The sequence below is a fragment of the Micrasema longulum genome, unplaced genomic scaffold, assembly GCF_059751315.1.
Source record: "Micrasema longulum isolate JH-2025_06_02 unplaced genomic scaffold, ASM5975131v1 h1tg001601l, whole genome shotgun sequence".
In the NCBI taxonomy this organism is placed as follows: domain Eukaryota; kingdom Metazoa; phylum Arthropoda; class Insecta; order Trichoptera; family Brachycentridae; genus Micrasema; species Micrasema longulum.
In genome coordinates, this window is record NW_028278782.1 from 371,047 (window position 1) to 386,014 (window position 14,968).

At 31.1% G+C, this 14,968-nt stretch overlaps 1 protein-coding gene across 1 annotated transcript in view; it reads right to left on the minus strand.

The window, feature by feature from the left end:
* LOC148274718 (muscle-specific protein 20-like) overlaps nt 1-14,968 on the minus strand; it is a 37,561-nt gene that overhangs the window by 2,307 nt on the left and 20,286 nt on the right. The window contains exons 2-3 of the mRNA XM_088236749.1: nt 2,096-2,304; nt 135-255 (exon numbers count right to left, since the gene is read on the minus strand). Of these exons, the coding sequence (XP_088092875.1) occupies nt 135-255; nt 2,096-2,304 (330 nt within the window). The remainder of the gene's footprint in view (nt 1-134; nt 256-2,095; nt 2,305-14,968) is intronic.

A 14,968-nucleotide genomic window follows, 5' to 3' on the forward strand; every position in this document is an offset into this window, starting at 1 on the left:
GTAGGATAGCAGAAAGATTCACCTAATAGAGATTTGCTCGTACTTCAATTATCATTACATGGCCTATCTCAGGGCTCCTTTTGTAGATGTACACGATAAAATATTGAGATGATTAATTAACTATAATAACTTACAGTTCTACCGATGGCAAAGATTGTGGTGGTTACGAGAGATATGTTCTTGGCGTCCCATAGATCGGTCGTTTGGAACAAGTCTACGTCAGGGACGCCATATTTGATGCACGCCTTTTGGAATCTGAAAATATTTTCACTATAATAAATAAACGGTAATGCAACCATTCAGCATTGATATTTTGAAATAAATAATCGAATCAGAGTCGAAAAAACTAAGAAATCAAATATATTATGTAAAGTGGTACATGGGTCAATTTAAAATTAAATTTACTTTCGTGTGTAGATATGACAATTGCCAAAAACAATATCTTTATTTTAATGGTTCTAGGTATGAAAACAAAACGGATGCGATTTGTCAACCTATATACATTTTAAGAATTGACTTACTTCATCATTATTTTAGTAAAACAACCTACATAATTGTACATAAAAAAAACATTTTGGACCAGAGCCAAAATAACTCTTTAAACTTTCTCAGCCTGTAAAAGTAGGATTTCGCTTAAATTCAGAGAAAAAATATTACAAATATTTTATAATAACGCAGCAAGGTTGATATCGCTGAACGCAAAAGCTTTTAAAAAAATTCGTTTTTAAATTATTTATTAATAATCCCTGATTTTCTTTGCCATTTGGAAAATTCCCTTAATTTCAAGATTCCCTTTTAAAAAAAATGGTAGCCTCATTTTATTTACCAGACAACAATACTACCATATTCAAAATGCAACGAAAAATGCAGGACAGTCAAAAATACTATACATTGACATAAACACTACGATGACTCGGCTTACTACTTTAAAAATTACATTGGAGACAAATTTGTGTGGGAAATCAATATATCACAGGATTACGAATGATGAAATCAGGCGAGAAAATCTAAGATATAAGAGTATAATTAATAAAATTGAGAAAAGGTCATTAAGATGGTTTGGTCATGTAGAACAAATGGATGACGGAACAATGGTAAAACAAATGTATCGACGGTCCCTACGTACCTACTGTCAAATCTTCATTTTGCGAAGTTTAGAGGAGAGCAAAAATAAAGCATATTTTTTTCAAAAAGCTATCAGATACTGTAGAATTGCCAAATTTAAAAAAAAAATCTCGGGATTACTCTTGGAGTTTTTTTGTAATATGGTGAATTTGTTTAAAATGTTTTTATCTCTGCAATATTTTTCGTGATAGCTTTCAAGTGTACATAAATATATTTAATTATTTATTTGACGGACTTATGCATTTCATTCTAACGATGGTAAATACAATTTCTTATAAAAAATACAGGCACTAATAAAATAAAATACAACTAAATAAAATTAAAGCTAGGACAAAAAAAATAAAAGTTTCTACCTCAAGACATAATTCGGTCTATCTTAGTGATTTTTTAAATCTATAAAGACTTACACCAAAAAAGTCCAGATCTTGTCTCGAGTTTACAATGCGACACAATCGGGACATTGGTGCATGCAAGCCATAGTTTGTGCTGTGTTGATCGAGGAACAGCACATTATTATTTTGCAACCGGCAATATGATAATGTTTATAATATCCATTCTTTGTCCGGGTGGATAAAAAATAATTATGTGTGTGAATTACAACCAGAACCCTGGCCGAGCGCTTTCTATTCTATGGCCACTCTCTAGTAAAAATCCCAGAAAAGGAAATCAAGGGGAGATAAGTCCGCCTCGTAGTGTAACGGTTATCGCGTTTGCAACCGTGCTGATCTGATGTCTGAGTCCCGGGTCTGATACCTGGTCGGGTCAACGTGAAATACTTATTTGATGGGTATTTCATTGCCATATTATATTGTCCCACAACTGAAGCAGAAATCATGTAATGGTTGCTATAAATAAGATACATATGATGTATCGGTGACATCGGTGTAGTGCCATATGCACCACTGGTAGCGAAAAGAAAAATGATGAAGATGATACTGATAAAATTTACAAATATCTTAATTATCCTTACTGGCTGAGGTTATCCATCATCTTATAGTCCCCGCCACTGACGTTAATCTTGGTGATGATTCCAGGCTGAAGCCTGTTCATCAGCTTGCACAAGATGATTCCGTCACGAAGGGCATCCTCGAAGGCAACCGGGGGGAACTTCTCTCCGATGACTGTCTCTACCCATCTCTGGGCCTCCAGCTCCTGATCGGACTCCCTCTTTCCAGAACACTAAAATGAAAGAACAATGCTGAAATTTGAATGGGATTTACACAATATTCATATAATTATGTGGGACTTATAATAATATACGTAATATTATACACGATAGATATAGTTAGGTAATAAATAAATAATATCAATGATAGCAGGGCATCAAATTCCGAACACTCTTCAAGCCTGGATTCCCCTGGCGAATTTTTTGTGGTTTTCTCATCATTAGGGCAAATAATGCGGAGAAGCTTTTGAAACAGGCCACAACCGAAACATTCCACCTGATCGCCAATTTAATTTAAAGTAAATTTGAAATTCGATTGATTTTTTTAAAATTTGACAAAGAAATAACAATGCCATTAATGTAAATATAAACCTAGTGCATTATCTACCATACTATGAATGATAAAAAAATTACTTATTCATTGTTCATACATCCTCAGATAAAGTATTATAAACCAGGTTATGGTTCCTTGAACAATTAATTTCGAATTTATTTTTTAAAGTGTGTTTTTATAATCTGTAATGTCGTACTTTTTAGTTATTTAATTAACAAATAAAACTAATCATTGTGTCCAAAATATTTTCGGCAACCTTGCTAGTTGTTTTTTAAAAATTATACATGAAGATATCACACATTAAATTGATAAAGTACCCAATTAAAAATATTATATTTTGAAATATGAATGTTTCTATAAATATTTGTCGTTACCTACCAATATTAAAAAAAAAAGAAAATGACGCATTTTAATGTTTTATTTGTCTTATAATGAAAATTGAAAGTATCGCGATTGTTATTTTTAAGTTAGTTGTAAAAAATCTCCCACGTTTTGAAACAGATATTACAGTTGCCTTTTCACGGTATGGGTTCTGAGAAATGAAGGAAAATGTATTTAGGAAACGTACAAAATCTTTTAGACAGTCGGATACAGCTGTTGGAAGTTGGGTGGTATAGAAAACAATAATCGTTTCGAAGCTTTAAGAACCGAATTTAGGTTTTAGCGGTTCATCCAACGTTTTTTCACGTCTGCGCCGAAATATTTACATATCACCTATGTATAATATAATTACCTACTATATTTTATGATACCCTAATACATTTTTTAGACAAAAATTGGAATTGTTTTGGTTGAATTCCTAATAATACGATAGTAATAATCATTACGAGATAATATTACGCACTGAAAGAAGTCATTGTTTTACGGCTCTGAATAGTTTAATAGTAGATTTTTCATTTAAAAATTACTTATCTTATTTTTAATTTCCGAATAATTTACAAATTAACTGGTATTTTGAGAGGCGTCACATTTTCATCAAGATTGTTTGATCGTGTGTATTTAATGTACGTACATGTACACATTTAATATATATTTAACGTATAACGGGGACCATTGTGAAAAACAGAAAATAGCATTTTAAACAATTTTTTTTTTATATAAAATGAAAACTTTGTTATTAGCGTTACATATAGACGTGTAACAAAATTTTCGATATATGGTATTTTGTCATAAAGTGTTCAAAGTAAATGCCGATTATTGAATTAAACTATTTTAAAAATATAAATATTATTTCATCCTTAGAAGTCCAGAAAACAATACTCCACCTAACTTAAGTTTAATTATATGTAAATATTTCAATTTGTTGCAACAGAGAGGGAAAACATTTTTGAGAAGGAAATTTAAATATGAACAACTCCTTAGGGAAAAAATCCAGCCAGTCTGCAAGCATTTGGACATACTCAAAACATTGTTAAATAGTATGTGTTTTATGAAGATTTAAATATACATTTAAGTTTAGTATATTGATTTATTTTTGATTATTTTATAATATTATACTAAAAAGTAAATTTATGTTGGTTACCAGTCAATCCAAGACAACCTAATTTTTTATTAGCTTATTTCTTTCTTTCTACCTTACCTACTTTTCTTTTTTTAGTTTATTTACTTCCTGCTATCTATTTTGATGTCACTGAAAGTTGTAATATTAAATATGTTAAATGACTTCCATGAAAAATCGTCGATTTCACGTAGACTTGCCATGCTTGTCAGTCTTTTAAACTTCTAATTAATGTTTTCAGAACTAGAATTTAACCACGCTTCAGTCTTATAAATCAAAATGCAATTTTAGCTGATCGAATATTTCGAGTAAATGCAAATCATCTATCGAATTTTCCATGCCAATATGACGGATCAGCCAACGCACGTCATGGACTCGTGAAACTTTAAAATGACCCAGTTTTATAACGGAATCTTGATGATTTTATGGCATCCGCAACGTGCTAGGATAAGATAAATAAACAAACTTATAACTATATTTAGAGATACGCCAAGTGTAATCAGATTGTTAACGTTTTAGAATCGAAAATACAACATCATCCCATTCTGTGAACAGGTGTCTTTTTTGAATGGAACAATGAAGATATATTTTATAAACGTTCACGTTACAAGCAAAAAGACTATTAAATAATATACATATGTCTCCCTCTTGTTCTTGGCATGGAAACACAATCGCTTCTGATGTAAATGAGACATTATATTGTATCCATTTGTCTCTATGTTAATTTACTCACAAATTGTTTTAGAATTATAGAAAAAACACTAAATAATAATCTTCTTTGTATCTGCTGTAATGAGTAAGACGTTTTCCTCAAACACATATGTTTGAAGTTTGATTCCCGGTGAGATTACAATAAGGGGTTTTTTCTAAAGCCCTAATGATTAGCCTGTGGTGCGATAACGTCTTTATAATGTATCTATTTAAAGTAAGAGAAAAAGGTTTATATATTAAATAAAATATTATTAATATAAAAAACAAACAAATATATATAATATTGTACTCTCCTATCCCCAGACTTCATTGTAATGGAATGAGGATAAGGCTAATAAATTCGTTTGCGGTCTTGTTAGTTATAAATCGAGTCTGATTGCTTTTGTTCTACTTCAAATATAATTCTCAAAATCAATGCTCTGTTTAAAGCAACTATTTGTGTTTTTGATTTTATTTGCTTATGTTTTTTTAAAATTTTCCTTTTTAAAGGAAGGTTCAGTGTTTTTTTAAGGACAATCAAACTAAGCCAAATTTAAAAAAAAACTCTTTTCATGTATCGTATTATCAGCGAAATTTGTGTAATTTTAAAATTACCCGGCGTGTGACGTCACAAATTCATCTCGGCGAATTCTGCTGATTGGCGATTTGTTTTCCCGTAAATCGGATATCTATCACAAAACTCTAAAACTGGTTGATTCGGAAAAAGTAGTGACGTCGTTCAAAGCAGTTCTTTTTTATTAAAATAGTTATTATATTCTTTTTCATACATTTCAAGAAACGTCGCATTACAATTTAATGCTTTATTTTTTACCGCGCGTAAGAAAATATTTTTATATCCAATTTCCCGTAGCACTGAACTTTCTCACACCGCGTAATAGGGAAATATAACTTTTTAAAACATTTTTAAAGTAATAAAGGTCCATGAAATACTACTGTCTAGGAAAAAAAATTGTTTCTTATTTGTAACATAAAAAATATTTAAAAATTTGTAATTTTGAATTCCCGCAAAAACGGTCATTCCATTGGCCACGCCCTTACAACGTCACGATTCATGTTTATTTGTTCACTCAACTTTGACCATTCAAATTTGAATCTCGACGGCACAACTATCAAGGCCTAACATATCGCGTTTTTCTGGTGACGTATTTTTTGAAAATATATTTTTTAAATTTACATATGAAAACATTTTACCACAATATCCATATTAATTTAGAAAATACAAATAATCATTCTAAATCCATTTCATATATGTTTGTGATATTTCCGTATTGTTTTTCACTCTTCAAGTTTTTTAAAAATACCGTGAAGATAAAACATCATAAATTTTTTATTTAAAAGTAAGGAATTTACAGTTGGTAAAATGTCAAAAACAATAAATATGTTTATAATTTTACGAGTATGCTGGTAGCGGTTAAAAAAAGGCAATTAAAAAGACTAATATCCTTTATTATAATAAATATTTTTTATCAAGTTTCATCAACATAGTTTGCTTATGCATTGTTTGTTTACATTTGGCTGTCCAAAACGTCTCTGACGTAATATTTCTCGAGTCCAAGGGGCTGTTAAGTGTTGGGAACTCGGCCAGTTTTCATTACAGGACAGTGTTTCCTCATCGCTCTAATGAAGACTCTCTGTTACTTTCGTTCAAACGTCTTTGCAAGTGACATACAAAGCAAGGAGTGATTATTCCATCCTGATGATGGACTGCGACGCGCGAGAGCGATGTTGGCATTCGATTATTATTTTGGGAACTAAAAATTATGATCACTTCTGAGGTCATTGGCATGTCACTGACTAAGAATAGGTCATTGCTAAAAATATGACATTGTTGGTATTATTATTTTCTAACTTTCGTAGTTTTATTTTTTACTTTTATCATTACAGTATATATTGATACCAACTGCAGCATATCTTAAGGATTTAAATGTTTGACAAAGGGAAGTTAATCAGTACCACCCAATCTTTTGAAGCTTGAAAACTAATCGAACCCCCTTATATTACTATAAATGTCTGATAAGATCGCAAATATTTCATTTTTATTGATAAGAGAAAATTTTTGCAGTGTTTTGTATACTTAGCTTTGTACAACAGATAATAGTATTATTGCTACATTAGAAAGAATTGTTTATGTCGTAATAATATATCTATAATACTGATATAAAATGTGGAACTTAATGTCAGAAAGCAATTTTTTTTTAATGAAAAGGTTGTATAAATAAATTATTTCACTACCCCGTGCGGTCAAAATAATAAGATATATATTTTTCTATTGATAGGCAGATACTTAGGTGGGTACCAAATTTAAAATAACTTTAAGTTTATTAAGGTTTCAGCTCTTTAACTTCACTAAAATCAACAGATGGAAGAATTGAAGAAATATGGATGTTCAAACTTAGGCAAAATGGTGAATGTTACACAGTGTGTAAAGTGGCCACTTAAACCAGCCAATGACAGGTCATAAGCCTTGTAAATGCCTAGACTTCCATATTCCCTTATTTAAGGTGTTCTTCATCCCTGTTGTAATTTGTTAATTTAAGTTTATTAAGGTTAGACTATTGTAATTGTATTCAGGGTTCGAAAGTATTGGCAAGAACCAAAGCAAAAACTGTGGATATATCCAATAAAAATCCATTTTCTGAATCGCGGCCAAGTCAGAATCGCTATCTATAAATAATAGAATTCGCTTCTCCAGGCGTATTCAGATATAAACCATTGCGCCATTGCCAATTATAATGATAATATTATTCAAACAGTAGCTATATAAGTCAAGGACTGCAATATTCTGTTTGGACGTTGGGTGTTGTATGTTCTCATTAATCATTTGAGAAGCTGCACATCAATTCTTGGGTGGGTTTTCCCGCGCGCGCCTACACAAGATGGCGGGAAGCGCCATTCAGCTTTTGCCCATAAAGCAACAGGCCGCTTTTAGACTAAATTGTAATTATCCAAAATAAAATCTTGATTCACTGCCAAAAACAGACACCCGTGATCTAAATAAGCAATCTGTCCCTATGACTAAACCAACGTCGTAGAATTGAAAAAAACATTCTTCCCAGATAGGATAAATCGCGCCTGAAGAAACATCTCCTTTCTCTTTCTTAATCTCACTTCTTTCCTTTTTTTTAATTTTTCTTTCACATGAAACTAATATCTATATTTATTTATTTATTTATTTATTATAATATACGGCCTAAGCCGATTACAACAGTTACATGAAGAAACATAAATGCAAGAAACTGAACCAAAAGAACATAAAACTATTTAGCAAAGACAAACAAGGGCAAAACAATAATTGTTTACAATATATTTAAAAAAACGAAAGACCTAAAGTTTTGAGCTAAACCATGCCAATCTAACTTCATCCCACACTGTTTAGTCGCGAAGAGATCTACGAAAAGCCGGAAGATCTATCCCAAAAAATTCCAAGTCGTGTGATGAATTGACTAATCTACACATTCTGGACATTGGGGCATAAAAACCAAAGTTGCTCTCAGAAGATTTATATGAATGAATTTACATACAAACACGTATTTCTAGTTCTATTTTTCTATCTATTTTACTTTAACATATTCATTTTTCTCCCATTCGTTCAAAAAATAAAATTATATAAATAAACCTTTTTTTATTGGTTGGTTAGAAAAAACAGTTTAGCAATAAGCCCACGAATGTACAAATATGATAAATAAAATAAATAAAAAACTAATATTTGTTTTAAGGATTTTTATCCTCTGCCAATGAAAGATTAAATCTAAGTTGAATAAAAAATAAAAAAATAAATTCTGATTTGCGACGATATAAAAAAAAATGGAAAGTTATCCTATTATTATTATATTTTGGTAAATAATTATCAAAATACTAAGTGAAAAATGATATTCAATAAATTTCCGCACTTTTTAATGTCATAAACTACGTTACATTGACAGCAATTATTTGACTTCCACAAAAATTCAAATGTGTAATAGTTGTGTCGTATTTTTATAGCCCATTTGAATCTAACTATGAATTCATTAATTCGATATTGGTTCGAAGTGAATTATTTTCTTAACTGTTTCAACTTAATATATCTGTGGTTTTAACAATAAAACCAAAAAGTAATTTTTGTTTCTGAAAAGTATGGACATTAAAGTGATTGATACGTATTTCACTTAAAGATTCTTCTCATCGTTTCTTTGAATCCCTTAAAATAAATATGTGTATATTTATGTTTTTCTTTTTAAATGTTATTACTATTTTATTTTATTTTTACATCTGAGCATGTTTTTCATTCTTTATTTCAATTCTTAATTTTTAATTACTTTTACAAATTTTCTTCATTTTTAATATTATTTCCATTTGTAAATAATTAAAAAATTTTAATTTTTAAACAACTTTCATTTATGTTTTTCTTTTTCCTTCTCTTTTTTATACTTTAAACTTTGTAACTGTACTGTATGTTTCCTGAATTAAAGAAAATAAAAATAATAAATAAATAATAAAATATGTAGGTTTTTGATATCCCACCTCACCTTATATGTAACAGGCCTCGAGTGATTTTGAGAAAACTAGGAATTGGCCGATTCTTATTCATTGAATTCGAACTTTGTATGCATATTTAATTTGGTGCTACATCTAAGTTATCATTTTAATTAATTTAACTCAACTTTAACACTTTTTAACTCAAGACAAGATCGGGACTTTTTTGGTTTAAGTTTACAACGATTTAAACGAGCACTAAATAAATAGTCCAGGTTTTGTCTTGATGTCCCTTACGTTTGTCAATGCTTTTTTTCTTTTTTTTCAATGTTTTAAACTATTCTTTTATTGCAATATTTAAACCCTATAAATTGTATACATGGACAATGTCCGTCAATAAATAAATAAATAATACATAAACTAATTTATAACTGATATATATTTTTTGAACCGAGTTATGTTGAAAACGGTTTTCTGTTTAAATAAATATCTAAATTAATTACCGGATTGATTCTAGTGCCAAGATATAATGCAAAATGGTATGATATTAGATAATAACATGTTGTGTCAGAAAGTGGCAACTTATCTCATCAGCTGTGACAGAGTCATCTCAAGTCGCCAAGTGCCATGAATTATCATATGGTGTGACATATTTATTCACTTGTGTAGGTACACGAAATCATTTATTATGATTTCAGAAACTGCGTCAATACAAGTAGGGAAGGTGACATATTAAGAAGACGACATTGAATGTACAAAGTATTTAATAACGAGACATCCGTCGTATTTATTTGAATCCGCATTTAAATTTCACAAAACTTCACTAAAAAAAACCTAATCAAACGATACCCGTTTTGCGTATAAATTTTAAGGCTTATTTTTTTTAATATCATAAAGATTACTCTTGAGATGTTTTACATCGTAAACACCACAAATCAAACTGACCTTTATTATTATACTGATGGTTATGAAAATGGTCCTGTGTACAAATTTGTCTAGTAAATTGTCGAGCATTTTCCAGATTCAATTCCAGAAGGCTTACGTCCACTTTCACCATAAAAAGTTGAGTTAAAAAATGCAAATAATTTTTTGCGTTCTCGTCGAAATTGATAAAATTTGTAGCTTTAAAAGCAGACCGTTTTGACGAAAACCCAACTATTATTCTACTTTATGTATTAAAACTTTATCTTTTGTGGTGCAACGGGCTCTTAATGAAGTAAATATAAAATGAAAAAATTACAACAGACATGGAGAACATTTTAGAGAAGGGAATATGGAAGTCTGGGCATTTACAGAACTTATGACCTGTCGTTGGCTGATTTAAGTGGCCACTTTACACACTGTGTAATATTCACCATTTTGCTTATGTTTGCACATCCATATTTCTTCTATTCTTCCAGCTGCTGATTTTAGTGAAGTTAGAGAGCTGAAACCTTTATTGTTGTGAAGAGATCATTTGATAGAATTATTTCACATACTAGGCAACGCCTGAAAAAAAAATTCTAATCGTTAAACTTTTTTTGATTTTTTTATAAATATTTGCGTTCTTATGATTTACCCAAAAATTTCATTTTGAGGGCCATTTTCAACGAGTTGTAAATAACTCACTATTAGAAAATGGGAATCAAGTTGGGGTAGAGTGGAATTCGAACCACGGACCTTTGAGCCGTGAGTCCGAGACACTAGCCACGGGACCACAACCAGATTCACTTCGTCTTAGACCAGTTGGTTTTATTATAATATTTTGAGCTTGTCCAAATTTTTGTAGACAAAATACTGGATTTCACCCCCTAAGGAGTCATTATGATTAACAGTGTGTAATGTGACCGCTTAAACCAGCCAAAGAGAGGTCATAAGCCCTGTTAATGCCTAGACTTCCATATTTCCATTTCTAAAATGTTCTCCATCTCTGTTGTAATTTGGTAATTTTAATGACTTAAGTCTTTTGTCATCATTCATTTGGACAAACTCAAAATATTGTAAATTTACAGTTAATTAACATAATTTTATGCGGTATATTTTATTTTAACGAAAGTTTGTTCATAAAAAAAAGGTATCAGGCATTTTTTTATTGAATTTTTGGATCGATAAAACTAATAAATTGGTTACAATCACCCTGCTAGCAATGCATAATACAATGAATATAATAATATACAATATATTTGTAAAATAGTGAAATCAGTATATTTTAATTAAACAACTCAAGTTATAGATTTTACGTAGCATCTGTTAGTTTTGAGAGCTTAACATTTTATGAAGATGTTTAAGACCAATGCAGTATATTTATTACAAAATCAACTTCTAGAATTTATATGACCGAATGTCACATATTAGAAAGCTGATATAACGACAAGTCTAGTTAATAAATCATCCAACGCTTAAAGCTCCAGAATACTATTTATCTAATTTCACACTAATTCCAAAACTCACCAGACATTTGGAGGGTGTATTTTTATAGATAAGTTGGCAAGAAGCCGAGGAAGCAGTAATATTTATCGACTTAAAGACATTTGCCGAGTTATATGAGTTTTGTTTAATCTATACGTTTATTTTAAAAAAATGCACAGATTGTCCTATTCAATTCAGAATTTCAAAAATATTGAAAGAAATCAATAGTAACACTAGTTTGTTTACTAAAACAACTTTTGTCCCAGCTTCCATAAAACTATAGTGGGTATCCGTGTACAAAATTTGCTTAAAAAAAGAAGGGAAAAATTCTAACTATCCAAAATTATATTATATTCTGTTGTTGACTAATACTGTTTGGATTTGGATCTAAAACGGAAAATGTTAATCGTATCATAAAGCGTTATTTACAACAATTTATCCTCAAAAAACGAAGTTTATTATTCTTTTTTAATTCTTGTCAAAATGTTGGAAAAAACAAATGTTGGTCTTTTAAATCCAAGCTATAGAATAAATACAAGGATTATTTTTTCAAAATATCTTTTAGATTACGCGCTGGCATTTTCTTATCCTATTTTATTATTTATATCTAATTCAGTCTCCAATATCCAATATTCAGAAGAAAAAAATGACATTTGAAATGTAATTTTAAGAGGTAACAATTTATTATCAAATTTTATAAAATGAGTTTTTTTTATGTGTGATTCTGCAACTCGGTTTGTTTAAAGTTTATGTTTGAATATTTTTTAAAAGAGACAAACAGCAATAATTATCAATGTTTTACAGTATTTGATACATTTTATACCGAATTTATTGTCTATCGCGCAATGTTGAAAAGCTTAAAAATCAGTTCAGTTCAAAACCGAGTTGTGGGAATCTGGTCGTTAAAGCTAAATGACCAAGTAGCTTGTCCACCACATACAGCACACCGCATCAAAGGACGTAAGTCTCCTTGGTGGGTCCACAAATACGGAAAAACTGCTCATTGCCGAACGAGAAAAGCTGCCCGAAGGAGCTCTCTGTAATATGGTAGCCTTAACATATTTGTGCTGAAATAAGGTAATCCAGAAGCACACAATGCGTACTTAATTGGATTATAAAAAGAGGTAAGCAAAACCTTCACTGACTAGGATGAAAATGATTAGACATGATTGATTCGGCAAAATGATTACAATATTAAATGCCTTTTCATTCTTTTTGGAAGCCACCAGCTCTGTATATCCGACAGGACCTATAAAAGGGCCGCGGATAGTGGCGAGAAGCTCCATTCGGTAATCGTAGAGACGAGAGAAAGGAACAAGACTACAATATATGTTCAGGAGATTGATTTGGATATCCGCAGCAGCACGAAGGGGAATCAACAATATTAATAACGAATTATTTGTCATTAAATTTACCAGGACCTGAAAAAAACTGCGTAGTCCAGTAATCAGAGATAAGCTAAAAAGAGTTTAATCGCTGACGGATTAAATGAAAAAAAGAAAGGTAACCCTCCCTGTAGGCGAAGATTCCCATAGCGATTGCCAAGCATCAATAGGAACATTTAATAACCTTTTTTATATCTGATTGAGACATTCCTTCAGTTGGAAGAACGCTTTCTTTTTAAGTGGAAATTCGTGGATCCTCGCTGGACCTTTGGATCCAAAGGAGAACTGGGAGTACATCCGTCGAGCACGATATGCTCTAGCAAGAGCCAGAAGAGATTGCATTAACGGCATGGCATCTAAAATAATATAATTTAATTATGTGAGTTATGTCAAACATCACCAATTTTATTATGAGAGGTGTTTCTAAATCACACGCCATTTTCCATCACTGTCCAAACGCCCAAGATTTAATCTCCCCTCTTTTCTTTCACCGACTCGCGGTAATGGATGCCAAAAATCAGATTGTTTGGAGAAAAACTATTTTTAATATTTTCCCTTCCAAATCCCACTGTCAAGAATAAAGGTGGTGGGCTTCCAAGTTTAACATATAAAAAAACGGTGGTTATTTAATTTATTTTTTTTAAAAATGAGAACCAATAACAGATTTCCATAAAGTCTACAAAGTTAGTAAGAAAATATAATACAACAAAAACAACAAATCATCACGCCGTTCCCCCGTAAGGGTAGGCAGAGAGGATAGAATGCCACATCACTCTATCATTGCATACAGATCTCGCTTCCTCTACATTCATACATCTTCTCATGCAGGCGCGCCGATTACTCCGACTTTTGACATGTCCACTTCAAGTATTTGTTGGATTTGGTCATGCCATGTATTTCTCGGTCTTCCTCTATTTCTGCATCCATCAACATTCGCATTGTAAACATTTTTAGCCGCTCTCTCGTTGTCCATTCGCTCTACATGCCCAAATCAGCGCAGAGCTCCTTTCTTGATTTTGTCGATAGTGCCCATCTCAGCCTTACATAATGTACGGATCTCGACATTTGTGCATCTATCGTACATAGTTTAACTAAACATTCGTCTGAGAGATCGCATTTCGATAGCATTCAGCCTACTTTCATCCTTGTTTTTTCGTCGGGACCATATCATTTTCTATATATATATAAATACATATAAGTTTATACATATAAAAATGTTATTTTCATGTATATAATTTTAAAAATCAAAGAATATACATTTTAAAAAAAAGAAAAGTTATTGCAAATGGGGCGGGATTGGGACAAGGATGTAAGAAGAAGGATAAGGATAAGAAGGATAAGGAGGAGAAGAGAGATGTACATATTTATTATTGTAATGTCCATTAAGTTACATAATGCATTTTTAGTGTCAATTTTAAATCTGACAGAGTGATGTTTGTGTGGGCTATGTCTTTAAATTTTGTATTGTACACTGAAAAAGCCCTACGAAAAAAAGCATTTTTAACATATGATATTTTTTTTAAAGTTGGGGTAGAGTGGGGCTCGAACTTCGAAATTTAAATAATACATATGAAAATATTTTATTTTTTTTGTACTTCTTTTTAAACCAGCTCCTATCAACAATATTTTGAGTTTGCCCAGTTTTTTGTATCCATGGACCGGATTCAACCCACTTAGGAGTTATTTATTAATTTATTGCAAGGAGATGAAGAACATTTTACGGAAGAGAAGGAAGTATGGGCATTTACAAGGCTGACGACCAGTCATTGGCTGGTTTAAGAGGCCACTTTACACACTGTGTAACATTAATAATTCTGTCTATGTTTGAACATTCAGATTTTTTCGATTCTTCCATATGTTAATCCAATTGAAAAATATTTTCAGGCGTTGCCTAGTATGTAGGTGAAACA